The sequence below is a fragment of the Schistocerca serialis genome, chromosome 4, assembly GCF_023864345.2.
Source record: "Schistocerca serialis cubense isolate TAMUIC-IGC-003099 chromosome 4, iqSchSeri2.2, whole genome shotgun sequence".
Classification (NCBI taxonomy): domain Eukaryota; kingdom Metazoa; phylum Arthropoda; class Insecta; order Orthoptera; family Acrididae; genus Schistocerca; species Schistocerca serialis.
In genome coordinates, this window is record NC_064641.1 from 571,822,030 (window position 1) to 571,847,877 (window position 25,848).

Genomic DNA, 25,848 nt, shown 5'->3' on the forward strand with positions numbered 1-25,848 from the left:
AGATTTTTTTGGTGATGCACAAATAATGCTATAGCTTGTATCCAACCATTTTGATTAGCTGCATTCTAATGAAACAGGCACAAGAAATTTCTAAAATTTGTAGGTCAGCTAATACATTGTTTTTACTCCTGTTACTGAAAACTGTATGAATAGCAATAAGTGTAATCATAGAAAATATTTGTTTCAAATCATTGATAATTGATGGAAAATAGTACCGGGTAATGTGGCTGTGAATGCTGTTGTGTACGTTGTTGCTGATGTTGATGCTGCTGCTGCTGCTGCTGCTGCTGTTGTTGCTGTTGCTGCTGCTGTTGCTGCTGATGTTGTGCTTGTTGTTGTGTTTGCTGCTGCTGCTGCTGCTGCTGCGGTTGCTGTTGCTGAAGTTGTGGCTGGTGCTGTGGGGACTGCTGCGGGATCTGAGATGTTGCTGGCCCTTGATGAGGATGTGGATGGGTATGAGTATGTGGTGGCTGTGGAGGAGCAACCATTGCTCCAAGTAATTGTTGAGCAGGACTTGCACCATTGCTTAGAAGGTGAGGGGGCAGTGTTGGAGCTGCTCCCTGGCCTAGTCCCAGCCCAGCGGCACCAGGAGGTTGAACTGTAAATGATATAAATTTAAGTGCAATAGGAATCTAATAGAAATCCCTTAGCAGTTAAGCCTAACAATCTTAATTTTGACTGTTGGTTGCTTAGAGATGTCTGCACTGTATGTCCTGACACAAGTTTCATTTGAAGGAGTCTTTAAGTTCTAAGTACACTGTGGTAATCAATTTATGAATTAAGTACAAGAAACAAGAAACAAAAGTTGAAATGTAACTAAAAAAATTAGCAAAAATGAAATAATGTCCCACAGATCAATAAAGTATAAGAAATTCTTTAGTAGGCAGCAGAGAGTTATAGTAACTGAATTAAATACTGAAATTTGCCCAGACTATAGTACTTACTGAATCAGTGATCTCTTGAAGATTAAAAGACATCATAACATTGCTTGGTTAGAAATTAGTCAACAGTTATTTCTGTCATGCATTGTACTCTTTGTCCTTTATTTTAAAAAATGAATTTAAAAATTGAGATGCTTTATTGATACAACTTAATTTTTTATATATTTCTTAAGTAATATCAGGTGTTTCAAAATGAATATAGGGGTTTTAAGGCTTTGTAGCATTTATTACAGTATGCTTGCATATATGCCATTCCCTAGATATTTCATTAGAAAATGCTAGTAGCAAAGATGGCAAACAAAAAGCTTTTTATACCTTACAGTTTGCAAGGACAGAACCTGTTACCACAGGGCAATGTGCACTCCATATTAAGTTATACTGTAATCCTCCAAGTAATAATAACATCAGTAGAGGGTATCACCAGTGTGAAGACACCAGCTGTCTGTGCAAAGAGAAGAGTATGAAATGACTAAGAGTGACTGAAGTATGTGTTGAACAAGTACCCCAGAGAAATCAATTCGGAAGGCTAGTTGTGAATTAGCAATTCCAGTGAAATTAGTGTGTGGACTTTTAAGGAGTTGCTTACAAGTTTGTCCTTATCGTCTGCAATCATTACAAGCTCTAAAGCCCACAGACTTCAGTTTATGTGGCAGCTCTGCAAGCCAAACGTTGTTGCATGATAATGAAGATTTTTCTGGATAGTGTTATCTTCAGTAATGAACTGACATTTCACCTAGATCGAAATGTGAACGCACACAATGTGTACATCAGGGAGAGTCAGCATATCCCCATGAGATACTACATTTGCAATGAGACTCCCCTAAATTGAATGTTTTTTTGTGCCATATCCTGGCTGTAAGTTTTTGGGCCTATAATTTGTGATGTTCTTTAAGTTATTTTATAGTTTACATAATTCATTGGTTTTAAAAAAAAAATCTGTGTTAACCTAATAAAATACCACATGTTTGCTCTTCATAGTATCATATGATCAGTGAATGACTTCGTTTTAGGCTACGTTTTTAGTATTTTAATTGTGTTAAGCCGTTTTAATGCTATTATTTTTACCCACTCTTACACACACATCTTGGCATACAAGTACCGCCCTCTTGTCCAAAACTTTCATTAATCTAAGAGACACAGCAGTTTGACACCAATTTACTAGTTACATTTGTAAAGTACTGTCTAATGGCAGGATTTGTATAGTTTTGCTGCTATGGAGATGAATTTTATGTTACATATGTGGCTTATGGTTACAGTTATAATGTGCCACTGCACCATTATGTATGTTTGTATGCATGCATTGAACTGTGGACCTAGAAATGACAGAGAGGCTTCGTCCCTGCCATAGCCCTCAGTGGTACACAACCCCACAACAGGCTACAGCACTCCACTCATGCCACTGCAGTCCCCAACGTTTGTGTGGTAGAGCAAGTATGGTGTATGTGTATGTGGAGACAGTGTTTGCACAGCAATTGCCAACATAGTGCAACTGAGGCGGAATAAGGGTAACCAGCTCACATTTGCTGAGGCAGATGGAAAAAACCATCCACAGGCTGGCCAGCACAATGGAACTTGACACTAATCTGCCGGGTGGATTCGTGCCGAGGACCGGCATGCCTTCCCACTCAGGATGCAGTGCATTAGACCACATGGCTAGCCAGGCGGGCAACATTATGTAAGTAGTAAGAGTAAGTAATTTGTCATATGCTAGTGGATTATTTTTTCAACTTTTCTGCATACCTATAATTTAACATGTATATCATGTTAGCAATTGCAAGTCTAATCATTGATCCTTCTGCAGAAGGCATTTTAAAGATGTGGAAACCTAAGTCAAGTGGTTTGAATAAGCTTTTCATTTCTGCAACTGACTGGCTGAATTTCACTTTATCCTCATTAAGTAACTTATGTTTCTTATCTTGATGTGCTATGGCTCTTTCCTCAATTGGAAGAATCTAAACTTTATTCGGCAGCAAAATGGTGCACTGCTCCACTGGCTCAGTACATGACTGGTTAAACTACATTGTACCTGACTGATGGATTAGCCACAATTGGCTGGATGACAGAGCATGTTTCTCATGGCCACCATGTTCATCCAGTCTGACGCTATGCGATTTTTACATTTGGGGGTTCACAAAGGATCATTTGTATGTGCCTTAGCTGTCAGCTGATCTACCCAACTTAAGAAACAGGGCTGAAGCAATTGTTGCAGCAATTACTCCAGACACACTGATCAAGGTTTGAGAACAACTCACGTAACAACCTGAAGTGTGCTATATGATGAATGGTGCTCAAGTAATGCTTGTAAGATAAACTGTTTGAGTTGCTCCATCATTTGATGTGTTAGTTATAACTGTAAATTGAATGTAACATATGCTACAATGTCTTAAAACCCTGATATTCATTTTAAAACGCCCAGTATTATGGATAGAATGGGTTCTGATGTGTAGTTTTTCACTTATACTTCAATTTGTTATACATTAAGAAGCATTTGTAATGGTTTAGGGTTTTAATATGTGTAACATGTTAAAACTGTGTGCAACACCAGAAAATCAGATCCCTGTCTTTTATAGGCAGTGCACTACCAGTTATGCAATTCAATATGTCTTGTTGACTGAATCAGGTCTTCAGCTTATCACTGGCTCCAGCTTCACTATTCCAAATGAACATACAACTACAGCAGCACACACATGACACAGAGTCAAAGAATTAATTATTTGCAGTAGGTTTTGTTTAAAGCCACAGACAACAGGGAACCGAAACTGATGACTTTTCTGTCATTAACTTCTTCAGTTATAAAAAACCTCCTTCTTTTAATTCTACTATGTATTTCATATTGCAATGACATCCTCTTACTTATTTGTTTGTTATGAGCCTTCTTTATTGTCATAGTGAACTAAAGTAAATCAAATGAAAATAGGTTTCTCAAATCTCATACAGTGCAGTCCCCAACAATCAGTTTTTCCTTCTCATCCCATCCAGTAAGTCTCCCCTGACCGAGGTTCTGGGTGACTTTTGTGAACTCTGTCACATTTCCTAAGCCTCTCCAGCTGTTTTCCTTCACCCCTCTTCATTCCTCTTCAGCTCTTCTACCAGAGAAAGGAACCAATGACTGCGAAAGCTTGCATACGCAAAACCTATTTTTATTTGTATGTTTTCCTGCCACCACTTGATGAGTAGTTATTTTTTCTATCCAGTTACATCAGATTTAAGTTTTGCTACTCTCTGGTCAGTACATTGATGGACAAAACATGGAACAGAAGACAAATTGCAGTTATTGACCTCAAGCAAGGAACCCTCACCCTCAAACTGATGAAAAAATTGGAAGTCTGATTAAAAGCTCCTCAGAAAACTTGGTTTAAAAAAAAGAGAGAGATCATGGAAAGTTATGTAAGACATCAACAATAATATTAAATCTGCATGAACAAATTCCGATTAGATCAGCGATAAATAGAACCAGGAAAGTTTCACTCAGAAACTATGATAAGAAGTAATAAAGTATGAAATGCTCAACTAACATTCTTTTCTGTAATTTTTGACTGTTTAACAGTAGCTGCTGTTCAACAAAGAAATACAGCCATCAATTAACAATTATTACAGTCCACGTAATAGGGAAAAATTTCTTGTCTTGGTTGCATAACTAGAGAAACAGCCTTTTCTTTCTCACAGATATATGCATTAATCATTACACTTTTTTCGAACACATATGAAGTAAATCTCATACAGTACTCTACTTCAGGTTGCACAATATCCATAACATGGTGGTAACATATATCTCCAAGATTCTGTAACTTTTTTGCATGTTGTAGCACATAAAATGGAGGCTATGATGAATTTACTTGACCATTTATAAAACAATTTCCAAATTAAGATACAATGAAAATTGTTTAATGCTTGTATTTTAGTACTTTTTGTGAATGACTTCTTATCTTGCAAGAATAAGTGCTTCTGAGTCCTGCCATAAGATTTATAGCTTATTTATTACAAAGAGAGCATTAAACTTGTAATTACTGTACACATAGGATGAAACTTTGTGTTTCTTTGTTCATGTAAGATGTGAATATTTCCTGATAGTTTGTTGGCATCACTGAAAATTATAGCCTTCAATATCAGTGAATGTTAGGAATCATTTATGTAAAATACAAGTCAAAAAATTCTACTTTTGAGTAACACACATTTGTATATTATGAAAGCCATCTGAAAATGATTAGCACCCCCACAAACTGACGTTATTTTTGAAGAAAAGAAGGTTGATGATTTACCTGTTGCAGCAGAAGGTGGAGTCAGCAAGTGATGTGGCTGTGCCAAGGTCTGCAGATTTGCTAGGGTCGTTGTCACCACTTGTCCATTGCTTAGTGCAAGGTTTACCATCTGCCCACTTGTTACATGATTCACAGGGATTGTCAGTATGGTCTGTGTAGCAATACCTGCATTATATGAACAACACATGGTTTAGTTATTGTGTGTCAAACACTAGTAGAAGCTTCATGTAGTTTAATGCAGTCACAGTTTTCTCCTTTTTGTGCAGTTTTAGACTTGAAAGTACATATACACCTGACAGAATTTATGGAACATATAGACTTCATCAAAATGTTGTAATAAGATGATCTACTTTTTATTTACAAAAGGGCCCACAGGCATAATCACACATGAAAAACAAAATGTTGCATTGTCTCTTCATTTGAATAAAATATTTGGTCTTATCAAGATCTGGTCTGGTCTTGTCAAAATGGAAGTTCTATTCTTCCTGCTTGAGTGATTAAAATGTTTAATATCACACAATGGTAGCAATAATATGTCAGTTTAAAAATAAAACATTTTACTAGTGTGTTGCAGTTTGTATCAGATAAAAAATGATACAGTTAGGTGTAGACAAAGAGAAAGAGAAAATACAATGTCAGTTCCAAAATACCAAAATTTTTATAAAAGAATCAAATGTGTTGTACTATTGGTATTTCTGTAAGCGGCTAAAAATGAAACCAATAGAATAGGTGCAAATGTTACGAAATAATGGTGGATGTTTCTTCTTGCTGCAGAAAGTTAAATTTCAGCTAGTGAGAAACTAATGAAAACTTAAAGTATAGAAATATATTCACTGGAATGCTACATCACACATGTACAAAATCATATGTTATAACTTCTGCACATAAAACATAAAATTGTGAGAAAAGTTTTTCATACCCTCATGGCCTGTATTATTTACAAGTATTTTATTTATTTTTATGAAAAACCTCTTACACAACATAAGAGCCTGCTACACACACACACACACACACACACACACACACACACACACACACACACACACACACACACACACACACACACACACAAAAACATCTTTATAACGGAGATAAAAGTAAACATCCCTTCTCAGTGTTTAATCTTCAATAACTGTGAACAGGACAACGCACCTAGTGTATATTGTTCTGGTGTCAGAATGTCTTAAAGGGTCATTTCTCACATAGACAGTGTGTACAGTGTCACTTTATGGGAAAGCAGTTTGTCAACACTGGAAGTTGCCTGCCAATTTGATGTACACAACAGCAATGTCATTCATTAACATTCAGAAGAAAACACTTCAGATCTACTTTGTGGTGTTTGCATGTGGTTAATAGTAGCAGTTGATGGCTGCTGCCTACAAATTATAACTCACAGGTAACCTAAGAGCAATACCATAGAACTGTGCAACACATTCTGTATGCAACAATCTCCATATGATGAATGTGGCCACTAGGCATCCAATAGGAACAAGATTAGAAATCTCCCAGTATGATTGTGCATTGAGGGAACACATGGAATGAAAACCATACCAGTGGCATCAGGTTCTCTTCATTGGTGAAGAGGATTTCTCTGATCCCTGATGATCATCATAGAAGATGTGGTTTCCCTTGTTCAGGTGAGAGGTGGGTCAGTCTCATTTTGAACCAGTGTCACATACAGATGTTAGGTGCCCCTTTTTGCTATCAAGAATAGTTTGGGCCTGATTATGCTCAATTTGGATCATCGGGGAGAACTGATGTTTCCAATGTGGCAAGGTCATTGGCTAATTTTTTTGGTATTATAAGTTCCATTTTTTCGTTTCTCCCCTTGGAGCCTACACATATTCGCATATCTCAGGTCATGCAAAACATTTTTGAGCTGTTTATGTGTATATGAACTGCTTTTACCTTGTGATGTAGGTATGAGAAGTTGAGCTCCTTGTATTCCCTGGATAAGCTGCCCTGAAGCAAGTATGAACTGTGGCATGGCAGCTGGCTGTGGAGCTGCCAGCAACTGTGGCTGAGCAGGTGAGAGCAGTGGAGAGCTGCTTGCACAGGAAGTTGGTACTGCACCACCTGAAACGGTGTACATCAATCAAGAGGTCGAGGTACCACGTATTTTGTTTTTTAAGAGAGTCATTAGACATGAATTAAGGATCATCCAGCTGAGATTACAAATCTGTTCCCAGTAGAGCAGTTTTCATATCCTAAAAATCTTTCTGATAAAAGTGCAATTGCAGCATGCTTGTCACACTGATTGTATTAAGGATAATCCAATGAAAAATGAAAACGATGGACAAAAGCAGAAATCAGGTTAGTGAGTTACTAAAGATGTGAAAAGGAATAACTTCCATGATACTTTGGGAAACTTCAGTGGGTAAAAATACTAGGAGGAGATAGGGATTTGAATATATCCAACACATAATAGAGGACACAGAATGCAAGCATTACTCTGAGATGAAGAGGCTGGCATAAGAGAGGAAGTTGTGGTGGACCACAGCAAACCAGTCAGAAGACTGATGAAACTGAAGTAGGCAGTGGCTGAAAAAGTGAAACAATCCCACTAGCAAGGGAGCAGTATTCCAAAAGAATGTCAGATTAAAGAGACATCGGAAGCAGACTGTCACGGCAGAACAAAGCTTCCTTGCATATGATCTGACAGTCAGCAGTGTATGAAATATTATTGCATATTATTCACTGAATGAGAATTTCATGACATCAGCTGCAATGGGTATAGATGTATTACCCAACTGCATCTACAGTCATTGCAGCTGATGACATGAAATTCACATCCAAACCTGGTTTTCCTGTTTATATGTCACAACTGTGTAATATATCCATATCCATTGTCACTGATGTTTTGAAATTTGCATTCAGTACATAATTTGGTATATTATTTGATACAGCCACTGCTCATCAAATCACATGTAAGTTTGAAAAGTCAAGATGAGACATATGATGATAAAAATGGTCTCATTTCCCTGTGGCATGTCATCCTACCTAAGTGGGAATCAAGTTATGTTGCAAGCTTAAAGAAAGATGTACATAAGACTACGATATAAGGATGTGGACTAAGACATAAGGAGTTTTTGGTCGGAATGAGAAGCACACACTGTTAGCTGAAGCTGATAATGCAACTGCTAATGTTAAATAAGAAATACAGGTCCAAAACCTGGTCACCTGTCATAATTGGGTAAGACATCTACAACCATTGCAGCTGATGACATGAAATTCACATTCAGCAAATGATTTGGAATAATAAAGCTTTTTCATGAAAAGAGCAGAGCTGGAATCAAATACTGATACAAAATGAAAAGATAATTTCTTGAAACCATTAGTCTGCAGACAGCACTGTGTGGAAATGAAAACTGGACTACAGGAAAACTACAGAAGAAGAAACTGAAAGTATTAGAAGGAGCTTAAAAGTTAAATGAAGAGGTTATATACAAAATAAGAAGGTACTAAAAAGAAGCATGAAATAAGCTAGACACAAAAAAAAAAAAAAAAAAAAAAAAAAAAAAAAAAAAAAAAATGCAGAATAAGGAGTGTTTCATACAGTGTAAGGAAACTGCCAGCATACTTGCAAAACACAAACACACCAACAAAACACACACCTGCTCCACTGACACTGAGGTTGAGTGGCGCATTGAGCAGTGGAGAGCCAAGCCCAGCAATACCCTGTAGGCCAGCTGCCAGTGACGCCACCTGTGGCAATGACTGCTGCAGCGATGCGAGGTTCTGCAACGTCACCATACCTGCCACTGAAACACAACATGGCCTGTCATCACTTCTGTGTCTTTTCTACAAACCATTATCAGCTCTTAACACTTTTAATTTTTTTCTCTTGTTCAGGCAAAGAATAATGCACCTCTTCAAGAAAATACCTGCTGAAAGTATGATTTTGAACAGTGGGAGCAAAGTGTGGGAAATGATATCTGAGAAGGCAAGACACAAATAAAGTGTGATTGATCTATGTCAACAACTCCATGTTTTCCATGCAAGAGACCATTTAATTCACATCTTGGAGTAGCATGTCCAGCTTATTTGAATAGATATTACACTGTTATTATCTACAGAGGCCATGCAAATTCCCTGTGGTTTGTGCTGTCATAACAAGTTAAGTCTGTAAGTGTGAGGCGGGGGACTAGTTTTTCTTTCACTAACCCACACAGATAAAGCATATCTGCCTTTCTGCAGTACAGACTTTCTCTCCTGCTGCACTGCCTTCGGTTGTATGGAAGGCCATTAGCTGCTAAATTATGGTGCTCGTATCCACTTCTGCATTATAGTGTACCTTGAAAACATCTTCACTGAGCACTGGATCAGATGAGGAATTCCAGTTGTGTGGCCCTTCTGGTCACCAGACATCAATCCTTTGAACTTTTACCTGTGGTGATACGTTTCATGTACTGAGATGTGCAGACATGGAACACTGCATTCATGCTGCCTTTAATTCAATTCAGATGCAAGCTGTTGCATTTCAATAAGTGAAGCGGCCCAAATTGTGATATATACATACATGCTCAAAACTTCATGGAGGCCACTTTTGACACCTCTTGTGGGAGACATGGCAAGTCACTGACCACTGTAATGTGCTGTGCAGGGTGCTTCATACTACAAATAATTCCCAGTAGCATGGAAGCCACATTTTTCCTGACAGCCATTTACTAAACCTTATTTGTTCTTTTCAAGTACACTGAAGAGCCACAGAAACTGGTAAACCTGCATAATATCGCATGTAGCCCCCCCCTCCCAAGCATCCAGAAGTGCCGCAGCACAACATGGCATGGACTCGACTAACGTCTGAACTAGTGCTGGAGGGAATTGACACCACGAACGCTGCAGGGCTGTCCATAAATCTGCAAGAGTACAAGGGGGTGGAGATCCCTTCTGAACAGCACGTTGCATGGCATCCCAGATATGCTCAATATGTTCATGTCTGGGGAGTTTGGTCACTGGCACAAGTATTTAAACTCAGAAGAGTGTTCCTGGAGCCACTCTAGCAATTCTGGATGTGTGGGGTGTCATATTGTCCTGCTGGAATTGTCCAAGTCCATTGGAATGCACAATGGACATGAATGGATGCAGGTGACCAAACAGGATGTCACCCATCAGAGTCATATCTAGATGCATCAGGAGCCCCATATAACTCCAACTGCACACACCCTACACCATTACAGAACCTCCACTAGCTTGAACAGTCCCCTGCTGACATTCAGGGTCCATGAATTCATGAGGTTGTCTCCATACCCGTATACATCCATCCACTCAATACAATTTGAAATGAGACTCGTCCAACCAGGCAACATGTTTCCAGTCATCAACAGTCCAATGTTAGTGTTGATGGGCCTAGGTGAGGCATAAAGCTTTGTGTCACGCAGTCATCAACGGTACACAAGTGGGCCTTTTGCTCCAAAAGCCCATATCGATGATGTTTCATTGAATGGTACACATGCTGATACTTGTTGATGGCCCAGTGTTGAAATCTGCAGCAATTTGCAGAAGGGTTGCATTTCTGTCATGTTGAATGATTCTCTTCAGTCGTCGTTGGTACCATTCTTGCAGGATCTTTTTCCAGCCACAGTGATATCAGAGATTTGATGTTTCACCAGATTCCTGATATACACTCATGAAGTGGTCATACAGGAAAATCCCCACTTCATCGCTACCTCAGAGATGCTGTGTCCCATCACTTGGGTGCTGACTACAACATCACATTCAAACTCATTTAAATCTTGATAACCTGCCATTGTAGCAGCAGTAACTGATCTTACAACTGCACCAGACACTTGTTGATTTATATAGGCATTGGCAACTGCAGTACTGTATTCTGCCTGTTTACATGTCTCTGAACTTGAATATGCATGCCTGTATCATGTACTTTGGTGCTTCACTGTGTATTCTAATGAATTTTTCCTGTAGTTAGTCTCAACCATTCAAAATTGTTGTTTATACTTTTGAATACATTATTATAAGTAGCTGCTAGTATCCAGAGTCTATGCTACATGCAGTACACACAGCAACTACGTGGTATAGAGACTTGTAAGGTATATACAAGCAGATGAAGCCATTCTGTATGCAGCACTTTTAAAAACTGTCCAAAGTGCTTGGCAGAGGATCCACACAGTAGACACAATGACAAGATGATTCCAAAGATAATAACTGCGTAAGGTCCCGGATATCGCATTTTCAGCTGTCTTCCACAATGTAGTGAGGAGCATAATCTTACTGAAAAGTCCTATGTTGTCTAGGAAAGGAAATCATCACATAAAAAATAATGCACTCTCGAGGACTGCTTGATGATCAAAATGGTTATGAGTGCCGTCCATATGAATATCCCATGTCATGGCATGAAAAAAATTTCTAGAGTCTGCAGTCCACAAGACAGCAATAACTCTTTTATATTCTAGAAGCAATGGTTTCAACATATTTACTCTCCCATGTGTCAAGCTCAACATGGACGACTTCATCTACCTTGTGAAGGTATACAGAAGTAAGAGGCTGGCAACGGACGTGGTTACTTGATACGACAACGGCTGGCAGTTACAGTTGTGACTCACTGGTGCCGTTGAGGTGGGCGGCGCTGGCAGCGGCGACGGCGGCTGCTTTGGCGGCGGCGGAAGGCGAAGGATCGGGCGAAGGCGGCGCCGAGTGCGCCGGTCCGGGGCCCAGCGAGCCGGGCGTCGAACCGCGGCCGCCTGGCTCCGGAGACGCGCTACTCTCACACGTGTCCTGCACAACAGATACACCACATTCTCACTACAAACGTACCTTCCCTGTTCAAAACGTGACATTTGCAGTTCGTGCGCTTTTGGAAACGACGCATCGACTCATTGGAGGTCAAGACCTGTTCAGACGAAAGTATAACATGTAAGGCAATATGATTTCAAAGTTACGATATAGTAGTGGAACTTGGATTCATTACCGTTGCAAAACAATGAGTACTTCTACTAGCATAAACTTAGATTCATTTTGAATACCAGTTGGGAGGATCACGTAACGAACAACCTCATTCCAAAAAGAGTCCATGTTAACAGTACCGAAACCATTATCTTTGGCTACCATTTGAAAAATTCGCTTGCAAGTCAGCAAGGCAGCACCGGACGCCGTCGCGCACACACCTCCACGCCGCTCCGCTCTCCGCTACCGCTATGGCCCGCACAAAGCAAACGGCCCGCAAGTCCACCGGCGGGAAGGCGCCGCGCAAACAGCTCGCCACCAAGGCGGCGAGGAAGAGCGCGCCCGCCACCGGCGGCGTCAAGAAGCCCCACCGCTACAGGCCGGGCACCGTCGCCCTGCGAGAAATCAGGCGCTACCAGAAGAGCACAGAGCTGCTCATCCGCAAGCTGCCATTCCAGCGCCTAGTGCGCGAGATCGCTCAGGACTTCAAGACCGACCTGTGCTTCCAGAGCTCCGCAGTCATGGCCCTGCAGGAGGCCATCGAGGCCTACCTCGTCGGCCTCTTCGAAGACGCCAACCTGTGCGCAATCCACGCCAAGCGCGTCACCATCATGCCCAAGGACATCCAGCTCGCGCGCCTAAACCGTGCCGCGGCACCGCCCACGCACCTTTCCGAGTAGGTTACAGAACACTATGCTCAAGAATCTATGAAGACTCCGAAAGAAACATATGACATAACATTGATAATAAAGCAGTACAAACCAGTAGACATAAATTACTGTCCGCAGCTCGTGGTCGTGTGGTAGCGTTCTCGCTTCCCGCGCCCGGGTTCCCGGGTTCGATTCCCGGCGGGGTTAGGGATTTTCTCTGCCTCGTGATGACTGGGTGTTGTGTGCTGTCCTTAGGTTAGTTATGTTTAAGTAGTTCTAAGTTCTAGGGGACTGATGACCACAGATGTTAAGTCCCATGGTGCTCAGAGCCATTTGAACCATTTGAACATAAATTACGAAATATCTGTACGTGGCCACAAATTGTAAACCATATAATTTTTACATTTTTAAATATCATTATTTTGAAAGTAAAACAAAGGAGCTCAACTAACCACAAAAACGATTTTTCTAAACTTTCAATTCTGTAAACTTTGTTATTACTTCTTTTTAATTTACTTGTTCAGCAATTTCATGCTCAAATACCAGAGCGCCCAAACGTTAGTCGAACGTAAAAAGTCTTTAAATAATTTTAATTTAGAGTAACTCCTTTCACCACTTGCTTCAGTTATTGGTGCTCGTAGCAAAATTTTCAAGGAACCAGTAATATATGGGACAAAATTCAACTTTGTTATGAAACACAGTATACTGTTTAGTCTTTCTTTTATGCTCAAAAGCGCGGATACTCCAGAAATTTCCTATGCTAGTTCTTCCCCACTTATGTTAACCGAATCACCACGAGCCAAAATACAATCTAAATGCTTACTGTGTTTTAGCTGCATTTCTTTGGCCATGGTATTTAAATCGTATACATTGTATAATAATTGCAAATGATTGCTACGATTACTAAGTTGTTCAAATCTACCACCTAATGCTTTTAGTGCCTGATCGATTCTAAAATTTAAAAAAAAATTATTTTATTTTGTTCTTTCGGATTTTTGATGGGTTCCTCTCATGCTACGCACAACAACTTCCTTTTTATTCTTACGGCGAATTCTTAAGCGATTTGCGAGCGGCTGTCGCTTGCTATCGCCTTACCGCGAGCCACATAACAATACAGTAGGTCACGCAACCGCGAGCGGAGAACCTACAAACGGCTGCACAACGAAAGATGTTGTCATAATAATGAAAATTTAGGTAACCGACACGACGGAAATCTCTCTTATGATTACAACTTACATTTTACGTTTGCATACAGTAATATTTTTCTGTTACAGAATATTTAACCATTCACCATTTCTCACTCTTACAGCCAAACTGAGGCCCCTAAATTTTGGCGCCCCGGGCAAATGTCCAGGTTGCGCGCCCCTAGAGCGGCCCTTGACTGTGAGCATGTTTGATGTGTACAGGTTTCACATTAGGGCACCAAATTCAGTGACGCCAACGCCCATCATTCGGTGCAATCTGTCTCTAAGCAATTTCACGTCAAAAATCGAACTGTATAATAGTGTAAAATATATACATAAGAAAAACTGAGCGAAAAAGATGCCAAAGAATGCAGATGCGGAAACGAGTAACAACCAACGATGATGACAGCTGTAGGAGAATAGTTTCGACAGCAGGTTAGTCGATAATGACAAATGTCAGTCATATAATGCGGATTATATTTATAATGAGGATTATATTTAGCCAAGCGACGGCCATATTCAGTGCCTACATGAACATGAATATCGTAAAATGTGGTGAAACAAATGGAGAGAACGTCTGAAATTTAGCGCGCTTTTGATCCAAAAATGATCTTCATACATGCTTCTGTTTGCTGCATAAATGGCCGTGTAAGCAAAATACTAAAAAGTCGTCAATAAATGAAACGTTGCTTTTGTCATTGCATCGCTTAATCTAGAGAAACTAAACATCACTTCTCAGAACACGCTGACTATTGTGTTTCTGTCTCATTGCCTCATCTCGAAAATGATCAGGAAAGCTGGCGAATTTTTACTGCATAATACCATGCTGAATTGAATGACAAGAATTTCGTTAATTATGTCTGTAGCTGCTGAGAGATTAAGTTATTTACATACAACAAGTTTTCAGTTATATAACCATCGGCTATAACTTGGTTTAAGAATCATGAAAAAAGGTTGTGTATGTGGAAGAGACCTGGAGTCACCGGAAGGTTTCAGACTGATTAGATAATGGTAAGACAGAGATTTTGGGACCAGGTTTTAAATTGTAAGACATTTCCAGGGGCAGATGTGGACTCTGACCAGAATTTATTGGTTATGAACTGCAGATTAAAACTGAAGAAACTTCAAAAACGCAGGATTTTAAAGAGATGGGACCTGGATAAACTGAAAGAACCCTAGGTTGTAGAGTGTTTCAGAGGGAGCATGAGGCAACGACTGTCAAGAACAGGGGAAAGGAGCATAGTAGAAGAAGGATGGGTAGCTTTGAGAGATGAAATAGTGAAGGCAGCAGAGGATAAAGTAGGTGAAAAGACGAGGGCTAGTAGAAATCCTTGGGTAACACCAGAGATACAAAATTTAATCGATGAAAGGAGAAAAATTAAAATGCAATAAATGAAGCAGGCGTAAGATAGCACAAACGTCTAAAAAGTGAAATCGACAGGAAGTGCAAAATGGCTAAGCAGGAATGGCTAGAGGACAAATGTAAGGATGTAGAAGCATATATCACTAGGCCTAGGATAGAGGCTGCCTACAGGAAAACTAAAGAGATATTTGGAGAAAAGAGGACCCCCCTGTGTGAATATCAAGAGCTCAGTTGGGAGGTGGAGGAGATTAGTGTTTAACGTCCAGTCGATAACGAGGTCATTACAGACGGAGCACAAGCTCGGATTAGGGAAGGAAACCGGCCGTGCCTTTTCAAAGGAACCATCCCGGCATTTGACTGCAGCGATTTTAGGGAAATCATGGAAAACGTAAATCAGGATGGCCGGACGCGGGACTGAACCGTAGTCGTCCCGAATGCGAATCCAGTGTGCTAACCACAGCGCCACCTCGCTCGGTGCTCAGTTGGGGAAAACCAGTCCTATAGAAGGAAGATGTATTTGAGGGCAATATGATGGAAATGGAAGAAAACGTAGACGAAGATGAGAAGGGAGATACGATACTGAGTGAAGAATCTGACAAAGCACTGAAAGACTTAAGTCGAAACAAGACCCCGGGATTAGGCAATTTCCGTTAGAGCTAGCCAAGACAAAACTCTTCCATCTGATGAGCAAGACGTATGAGACAGGCGAAACACCCTCAGACTTCAACAAGAACATAATAATTCCAATTCCAAAGAAAGCAGGTGCTGACAGGTGTGAAAGTTGCCGAACTATCAGTTTTATGAGTCACAGTTGCAAAATACTAACACAAATCCTTTACAGACGAATGGAAAAACTGATAGAAGCCGATCTGGGGGAAGATCAGCAGGGATTCTGGAGAAATGTAGGAACACAAGAAGCAGTACTGGCTCTAGGGTAGATTAAGGAAAGGCAAACCTACGTTTACAGCGGTTGTAGACTAAGAGAAAGCTTTTGTCAGTGTTGACTGGAATACTCTCTTTCACATTCTAAAGGAGGCGGGGATAAAATACAGGGAGCGAAAGGCTATTTAAAATTTATACAGAAATCAGATGGCAGTTATAAGAATCGAGGGTCGCGAAGGCAAGCAGTGGTTGAGATGGGAGTGAAACAGAGTTGTAGCCTATCCCCGATGTTATTCAATTTGTATATTGAGAAATCAGTAATGGAAACAAAAGAAAAATTTGGAATAGGAATTAAAGTCCAGGGAGAAGAAATAAAAACTTTGAGGTTTGCCGATGACATTGTAATTCTAACAGAGACAGCAAAGGAATTGGAAGGGCAGTTAAACGGAATGGACAGTGTCCTGAAAAGAGGATATAAAACGAAAACCAACAAAAGCAAAACAGGGATAATGGAATGTAGTCGAATTAAATCAGGTGATGCTGAGGGAATTAGACTAGAAAATGAGACTCCTAAAGTAGTAGATGAGCTTTGCTATTTGAAAAGCAGAATAACTAATGATTGTCGAAATAGGGAGGATATAAAACGTAGCCTGACAATGGCAAGAAAAACGTTTCTGAAGAAGAGAATTTTGTTAATATCGAGTATAGATTTAATTGTCAGTAAGTCCTTTCTGAAAGTATTTGTGTGGAATGTAGCCATGTGAGGAAGCGAAACATGAACGATAAACAGTTTAGACAAGAAGAAAATAGGAACTTTTGAAATGTGGTGCTACATAAGAATGCTGAAGATTAGATGGATGGAGCACATAACTAATGAGGAGGTACTGAACGGAACTGGCGAGAAAAGTAATTTGTAGTACAACCATACTAGAAAAAGGGATCAGTTGGTAGGGAACATTCTGAGGCATGAAGGAGTCACCAATTTAATGCTGGAGGTGTGCGAGGAGGGGGGGGGGGGGGGTGGTAAGGGGTAAAAACCGTAGAGGGAGACCAAGTGATAAATACAGTGAGCAGATTCAGAAGGCTGTAGGTTGCAGTAGTTACTCGTAGATGAAGAGGCTTGCACAGGATAGAGTAGCATGAAGAGCTGCATCAAACTAGTTTTTGGACTGAAGGGCACAACAACAGTAACAATTATCGGCATTAGAACACAGAAATATCGACAGTTATTTTATTTACTTTCTTCCAAGAGTATAACTGTCAACACCTCTCGCTTTGCTATGAAAAAAACTATTCTCTTACTACTTTTCACTGCTCAGCTGTGTTTATTCTTTGAATTTTTTGAATTCATTTTCGACGCAAATACAGCTTAATCTTCAGGCACTGTAGTACTGTTAACGATGTGATATACTATGTTAAGTATATTCTGTTATTGTTCCTCAGCGTCGTCTATTGTGGTAACTATCAGGCTGCCAAGTTCTCCTAAGATTCTGGGTCGTTTGAGTGATACAGTAACACCGTTTCGATCCCCGAGGAAAAATATACACGGCAACTTCAATCAAGCTGACACCAGCTGCATTAGCTTACAGTTTGAAAATATAGATTTCTTTGAATGCAGAAAGACACGATAGTGCGAATCACCTAGCGCCTAGGTGTTATACTTTCTCGTTAGTAAATAAAATCAACATGAAAGAAAGTTGTTCCACTTTCTCGATAGTACGTAAAATCAATATGAAAGAAAATCATTTAACTATATTCTTTCCATTTTTTTTGCATGAAAGCCATACGGAAATTCAAATGAACGTTGTTTAACTCTTCGAAGTGAAATTAGATGTCAATTGTCAAGCAGTACGGTAACAAAACGAAAGAAATTTCCATCGAAGAATGTAGTTACAATCGATTCTTGTTAACTCGAACCACGGTAAATCGAATTTATCGATAAATCTAACTAAATGTAGTGTCATTAACGAAAAGATAAACTGTAGAGTGGAAATAAATAACGGCCTAAGTGCCAATTTTTGTTTCAGTTAGATCCGAAAAACCAAGCTAAGTCGGTTGCCAACAACCAGAAAAGCGGACAAAGTCCATATAAGACCCGAAAGATAGCATGAACGGTAAGTGCTGGCCTACCGGCGAGGCTGAAGTGAGTTAAGTGCCACAAAGCTTTGTAATTGTTAGCTGCGAGTGACAGAGAGTTTGGTCAGATTGGAAAACGTAAGAGGCTGCAAGAATGTCAAGTACCTAAGGACCTTGTAAAACTTCTGGAGAATGCGACATCAGACAGTCCATTTGTGGTTGTTATGCTCCAGACTTTATTTTAATAACGCATCCGATACGCATCTCAACACAACGAAAATAAATGTTTCCAAATGTAGTTGGATTTAAGTGAAAAAAAAATTGCCCCTTATGCCGTCAAGATGAGAACAATGTTTAACGAACTTAAAGACCGCGGCACCTACAAGATTTTCGAGAAAGGGATTACCACTGACATAGTAACGAATTTTGTTTTACCGCCTCAACAATGTAAAAACAGCTTGTGAGCTGAAAAGAAAAAGGATCTGCAATAGATGCTGCCGTATTTGAAAGCAGTTAATAGAACTTTTCTCGAACCGTTAATCAATTAAAATTACTTTGTACTCTATAAAATTAAAAGAAGGGTTCAAAATAATTTTATCGCAGGGTAGTATATCTGTAAAATGTATGTGTAAAATGTTTATTATTAACAACATTGATAAATGCTTGAGATTTCTTTCACTGGCACTTGCCGATACCTCTACGGCATTTAGCAAGTTCTGCGTTTTCCAGAATAAAATATTTATTTTCACTGATAAAGGGAAGGAGACTTTAAAAAAATTTGCAAAAGTTGTGTGACTCTTACTGTAGGAAATAAATAAAAAGTACTGTTGATGTTTTTTCATTAAAATATTTTTGTTAAAACAAAAAAGAAGAATAACTTTGAAACAGTCTTTTGGTACTCATCCCGTTATTGATTTCCAGACTACAACTGGAGATATGCTGTTTGTTTTGGTATATTCCATAAATCGAAGCGATTGCATTACATACCACAACGAAGCACTGTAAATCTGAAGTGAGCGATTATCTACCACTCGCCAAGTGTTTCGACATTCAATTCTCCACGACGTTTATTTGTTTAGTCAACAACAGATATCGTACTACAGTACATAAACCAATTGCAAAAAGTAGTTCCAGGATAGCAGTACCGTATTCCAGACAGGAGAAAATGTGACTTTTGATGATTTCGCACATTTTAGTGCTTATGTAGAAAGAAGAAAAAGAAGCAAAGCCGATTCGATCTGTGACTCCAAAAGATTTGAAGTCGTCACTGGAAGCTGCGCTTATACTGGCGTACTGCCTTACCATGAAGTACGACTTCGGTGACAACGTAAAACGCGCTTGACCAAACGCGTTGGAGTTCCCGACGTAGAAAAAGATCATTGTTTTTTTTTTAACTTTTTTCCCACATATCCTCGTTTCGACTATTTTGGACTTCATTTTCATCAGTCAGACTACCGTTAAATCTAAATCTCAATTATTCGAACGTTTTCTGAGATCCGTTGAACTTTGAATTAACGATAGTCGACTGTGTTTATACACTTCATTATCGCCAGTCACTACTCTGCAAGTAGATCCAAGTGGGAAGCTGTCTGAAATGTCTAGTGGACCATGTCCTGAAGAACCCCGGGACCATGTCACCATAACGCCGAACCAAGCACGGAGATTCAGTGGGATGACCGGTAGCCATGAATCAAGTGATAATCTGCAGCTCTCTGTTAGACATGGAGCGTACTTCATAGCTCGTACCGACTCCCATAAATAAAGCCGCTGCTTGTAAACAACATTCTACGTACGGGTAATAAGTGAACGTCAGGAGAGCATCTCATTAGCGCCTTCGTGCCAGCGGGAATTATGGTTAGACAGGAGAATGGGGGATCGATGGGCGCTGTTGTCATAATATCCGAGAAACAGAGGAGCGTCTCATTAGAGGGCTAGCCGGAGCAGGCAGCCTAATTCAAGATAAACAGAATAGTGTCAAAGCCATTGCAGGCGTCCATTATGGTCGGACGGAAGCCTTAAGCCGCGGCGCTTTCCGACAGCAGGCGTATATTTTACAACGTCGTTGTTCCCCAGAGTGGAAGCGCTCCTACCCGGTGAAACGTCGAACGCAAAGGGAACAAAGTTCGTTTGCTGGTCCAGTTTCCAGACTTAGTTTTTCAGTCGTTTTCGCAACTCCTTTCAGATGTATGGCCGCGACACCTTTTAACAACGGTCTCCGCTCTTTCTGTCCAGCGCCAACTAACTAGTCTGACAAACTTCTATCCACGCCACAATTAACAGTGATACAATTGTCTCGATTCCTCACTTTTCCGACATATTTTGTCACTGCACACGCGGCAGGCCGCTGCGCTGTGTACACTGCTATTCAGAGGCTCCGGCACCAAGAACCGAACAAAGCGATAGACAGTTAGCTTCGCATATAACAGGATGTCACTACATCCGCCTCTTTGTTGTCTCTCCCGCTGGCAGCAGGTGTTCTTAAGCACTCTGCTAGCAGTTGTACAACGGAATTTACAGCAAAATAGGTGGAGATAAAACTACGTGTTTGTTCCCAGTTACGACGCAACACAACGGAGAGTGCTTTCATGACGTCGGAAATATCCCTTTCGAGCATCGTCATATTTGCAAAATAGATTCTCCACCCTTTTCCCTCCCTTTTCTGTCGCTTCCTTGATAAACAGACATATGTCTGTTAATAATTCGTTTTTCTTGTAGTCTTTAAACAGCCCTCACAGAAATCAACACCAGAGATATTCTAACAATTTAGCAAGTTTTTCTTCTAAATTGTAACGTACAGAGAGCGTCTCCACAGAACTCGCCATTAGAGGTGTACGCTAAATTTAGCCAGTTTTAACATCTGCAGAGAGGAAACCAACATTTGAGATACTCATAATATTTAGTCAGTTTTAATATATACAGAAAGGAAGATTCTGGTACAATTTTTTATGGTTCCATATTTAAAAATACTGAAACAGCATACAATACTTGGGGACATGATTCTTCGCGTAAAGACTAGGAGAAATACTCATATCTACGTGACTCCAAATAAGCTTAGCTTTCGAGCTTCACACGTGGCATGCTTTAAACGCAACTGTTCATTACACATTTCATTTTCTTTATTTTACGAGTAGTTGGCAACACCACATCCAAAGTGACCACATTTCACAAGAATACTATCTTTTATTCGTCGACACACAGAATTCTGAACATGCATACATCTAACGTAGTGCTTGCTTTCTCGCACACTTTCACATCGCAGTCAGCTGCTGCGTAGACCGTTCTGATGTAATCCTACTGCAGTTAGTCCAATGGGTGTAAGTCAGGAGGATGCAGACGCGCTACGGTCGCAGGTTCGAATCCTGCCTCGGGCATGGATGTGTGTGATATCCCTAGGTTAGTTAGGTTTACGTAGTTCTAAGTTATAGGGGACTGATGACCTCAGATGTTAAGTCCCATAGTGCTCAGAGCCATTTGAACCATTTTTGATGCAGACGCCAAGGAACTGGTCAATCGCTCTAGTGATAATTAACTATTTCGAACTTTAAAACAAAGCATTACCGAGTCCATGTTGACAGAACCTCCCTACTTCTGCAGGAGAAATGCGATTCCTATGTACTGGTTAGGACGGTTGATAATTTTTAAAACATTGTGAATCCGATACATTGATATTTAAAACCAATCATTGTAAGTCTTCGAGGAAAAATGTCAGCATATCAGCCCATAAAAACATCGTTTGGACATTTTAAATATTTATTATTAGATATTCTGTACATCAACGAGCTAGCAGTCTACCAACCCCGGTTACACAAAGAATTCAAAGAAAAACGTTTAATTTGAAAATTTGTAAGTAAATAATGGGACTTTCTGTAGATGAAAAGCTTGTCTTACAATAGTTTTTTGCTCGACTGTTGTGTTGTTAATTATCAACTGTGTACATGGTGCACTGTGATGCAATATTTCATTCCAGTTGACCTCTCATACATTATTTTCTAAGTTTGTCATTGGCTACATGTCGCAATAAGCCTTTTTTCATGCTTGTGTAGGAAAATAGCGTGGTGAAGCTAAACGTAGTTTCCGTTGGTAGCGCCGATTACGTCAGGATTTCCCCTCATACGTCTCCACCAGCCGCAAATCCCAATCTTGTCATATAGATTTTTGTTCGTCATTTTCAGCAACTGTTTCTGAAGAATGCTGATGTGAATAATTAGTACACTAGTTCCGTTAAAAATTGTTTTTTAATGCGACTCGTGTGCTACCTCTTCACACTGGCAATACTGTTTTTCCAGTCTCAACACCACCACCCAGTGAAATCGGACTTCTTCTTATGTGCCACATATACTTGCTTCACACAGTCAAAGAGGAAGACTGGACGTGATAAACGCTCAAAAAGTGTTATGATTCCTTCACACAGTAAAGGTAAAATTATGTTCTACTACAAGTTCAAAAGAACAATTACAAACATTTACCGAAAATTGCAAAGAAAATATAATACAAAATAAAAACATCGGCAACCGACATTGCCATTTTGATATCGACATATCGATATATTATCGCCGATTTGTATCGATAAGTCTGGAGAAATATCGATGTACCGGCATTTCACCAATAGCGCTGATGCTGGTCACTACTTCCGATGTAGCATGTGTAGCGCAGATTTTGAGTTCATCGCCATGAATTTCTTGTGTGTTTCTCCCGCTCCTAGACGTTTCACAGCGACTGCAGTAATGGAATATTTATTTCCATAAAAAGTATCCTGTGTCCACAGGCTGTGTCATGGGTAAAGCAGAGGATAGACGTCGGGGCACTGGCGTTTCCAAGGGTGGGGGGTTGGGGGCTACGAGTCTACAAACATAAGCTATACTGCAACAACTAAACGAAATGTTTAGCCGAATTATAGAAATAATTTGTACATGTATGTGATCCGCGCCAGATAGGACTAACAGGTGATATCGGAGCTGTACAAAGAAAGGCAACACGGGATGGTCACAAACGTTTTTGCGTAGGACAGCGTCATGATGATGCTGAAAAAACTGCAGAAAAAACTCAACTGTCAGACGACTGAAAATATACGTATGTCAGCTGAACGCCTACTTACGGAGTTTTAAGAACCGGTTTTAAGTGACGAATCTACAGTCCTTTACGCATCGCTACCATATGGATTACAGTGACTATATTGGACTAGTTACAGCGCGACCAAAGGCGTTTAAGTTGTCAGTGTTTCCACGCTCCATGTGCCAACTGAACTGGAAGAGTCCCTAATAACTGGTATCTTCTGCTATACATTTCACAGTGGTATGCAAAGTGCACTTGTAGCTGCAGGTATATGTACATAGGTCTGAACATGGAAACCGTAGCTTTGGCATTTACATACAGAAAGCTGCGTATGCTTGAACCAACGCAAGTTAACTCCTAAAGAAAGACAAGAACCTATAATTAGCGGCATGGAAATACTGAAATATTTGTAGATGAAAAGAATATGATGAAAGTGTATTTTGCTTAAGGCAATTACATCAACTTCCTTTATAGTATGCATCGTCATCTACTGATGCTAACATCATCTGAAATGACTGAAATAAAAGAGGTGAGCGTCAGAAACGTAGAAATGACCGTAATGGTAACGTGACCTTCCTACGAAACAACTGAATCGCAAGTCATTCGGAAGGAACTAAAGAAATATTGTGCCGAGTTTCTTCCTGTACCGGTGAGAAAGCTGCAGTCAGGGTTTCGCTTTCGGCTGATGACCGAGCAGTTTTTACGTGAGACGCGCGGACGTGTCGAACCCTCGCCCTGATTAAGCAAGAGTCGGCAAGCTAAGCAAAGCTCACTTCGCATTTGCGGTGTCGCTAACCTCGAAGGCGCGTTCGGAAATTAAACACTGCACACTGCTGAAACGGCATCAGCAGAATACGCTATGTAGAAGATCTGCAAGAAAGAGCGCGGAAGCAGCAGACAGCGTTTCATCCATCTACAAGGCAGGCTTACAGTGCACCTCGTCATGTAGAGAATACGTTAAAATAAACTGGTTATTACCGAACGATAAGACGCACGAATGGTGACAGGGGCCACGTAATCAGGAGCAGAACTAGACAACCCCGTCCGACAACCTTAACTTAGATTAACAGAGAATTCTCTGGTCCACTACTGTCGTGTAGATTCCACACAGCGCGGTTATAATTAAGCTTTCGCTACTTGGAAGAGCCTCCTTGAGAAACAAGTGATCGTAGGACAATGAAACATTGTGGAAGCATTTGTATGGACATGTCGAAGAGAAATAGCAAGTAAACCATTGAAAGAAACACCTTTTAATTTCCACTTGCGAGGAGATTAAGGAAAGGCAAACCTATGTTTCTGCCGGCCGGGGTGACCGAACGGTTCTAGGCGCTTCAGTCTGGAACCGCGCGACCGCTACGGTCGCAGGTTCGAATCCTGCCTCGGGCATGGATGTGTGTGATGTCCTTAGGTTAGTTAGGTTTAAGTAGTTCTAAATTCTAGGGGACTGATGACCTCAGATGTTAAGTCCCATAGTGCTCAGAGCCCTTTTTTTTTAACCTACCTTTCTAGCATTTGTAGACTTAGAAAAAGCTTTTGACAATGTTGACTGGAATACTCTCTTCCAAATTCTGAAGGTGGCAGGGGTAAAATACAGGGAGTGAAAGGCTATTTACAATTTGTACAGAAACCAGATGGCCGTTATAAGAGTCGAGGGGCATGAAAGGGAAGCAGTGGTTGGGAAGGGAGTGAGACAGGGTTGTAGCCTATCCCCGTTGTTATTCAATCTGTATATTGAGCAAGCAGTAACAGAAACATACGAAAAATTCGGAGTTGGAATTAAAATCCATGGAGAAGAAATAAAAACTTTGAGGTTCACTGATGACATTGTAATTCTGTCAGAGACAGCAAAGCACCTGGAAGAGCAGCTGAACGGAATGCACAGTGTCTTGAAAGGATGATATAAGATGAACATCAACAAAAGCAAAACGAGAATAATGGAATGTAGTCGAATTAAATCAAGTGATGCTGCGGGAATTAGATTAGGAAATGAGAGTAAAGTAGTAAATGAGTTTTGCTATGTGGGGAGCAAAATAACTAATGATGGTCGAAGTAGAGAGGATATAAAATGTAGACTGGTAATGGCAAGGAAAGCGTTTCAGAAGAAGAGAAATTTGTTAACGTCGAGTATAGATTTAAGTGTTAGGAAGTCATTTCTGAAAGTATTTGTATGGAGTGTACCTATGTATGGAAGTGAAACATGGACGATAAATAGTTTAGACAAGAAGAGAATGGAAACTTTCGAAATGTGGTGCTACAGAAGAATGCTGAAATTTAGATGGGTAGATCACATAACTAATGAGGAGGTATTGAACAGAATTGGAAAGAAGAGAAATTTGTGGCACAACTTGACTAGAAGAAGAGATCGGTTGGTAGGGCATATTCTGAGGCATCGAGGGATCACCATTGTAGTATTTGAGTGCAGCGTGGAGGGTAAAAATCGTAGAGGGAGACCAAGAGATGAATACACTAAACAGATTCAGAAGGATGTATGTTGCAGTAGGTACTGGGAGATGAAGAAACTTGCACAGGATAGAGTAGCAC

At 40.3% G+C, this 25,848-nt stretch overlaps 1 protein-coding gene across 3 annotated transcripts in view; it reads right to left on the reverse strand.

Annotated features, from left to right (window-relative positions):
- LOC126475308 (POU domain, class 3, transcription factor 2) overlaps positions 1–25,848 on the reverse strand; it is a 654,696-nt gene that overhangs the window by 35,067 nt on the left and 593,781 nt on the right. For all 3 annotated transcript variants that reach the window (XM_050103082.1, XM_050103081.1, XM_050103083.1), the window contains 5 exons: positions 11,761–11,932; positions 8,815–8,961; positions 7,109–7,276; positions 5,201–5,365; positions 216–598 (listed from right to left, as the gene is read on the reverse strand). In XM_050103082.1, the coding sequence (XP_049959039.1) occupies positions 216–598; positions 5,201–5,365; positions 7,109–7,276; positions 8,815–8,961; positions 11,761–11,932 (1,035 nt within the window). The remainder of the gene's footprint in view (positions 1–215; positions 599–5,200; positions 5,366–7,108; positions 7,277–8,814; positions 8,962–11,760; positions 11,933–25,848) is intronic.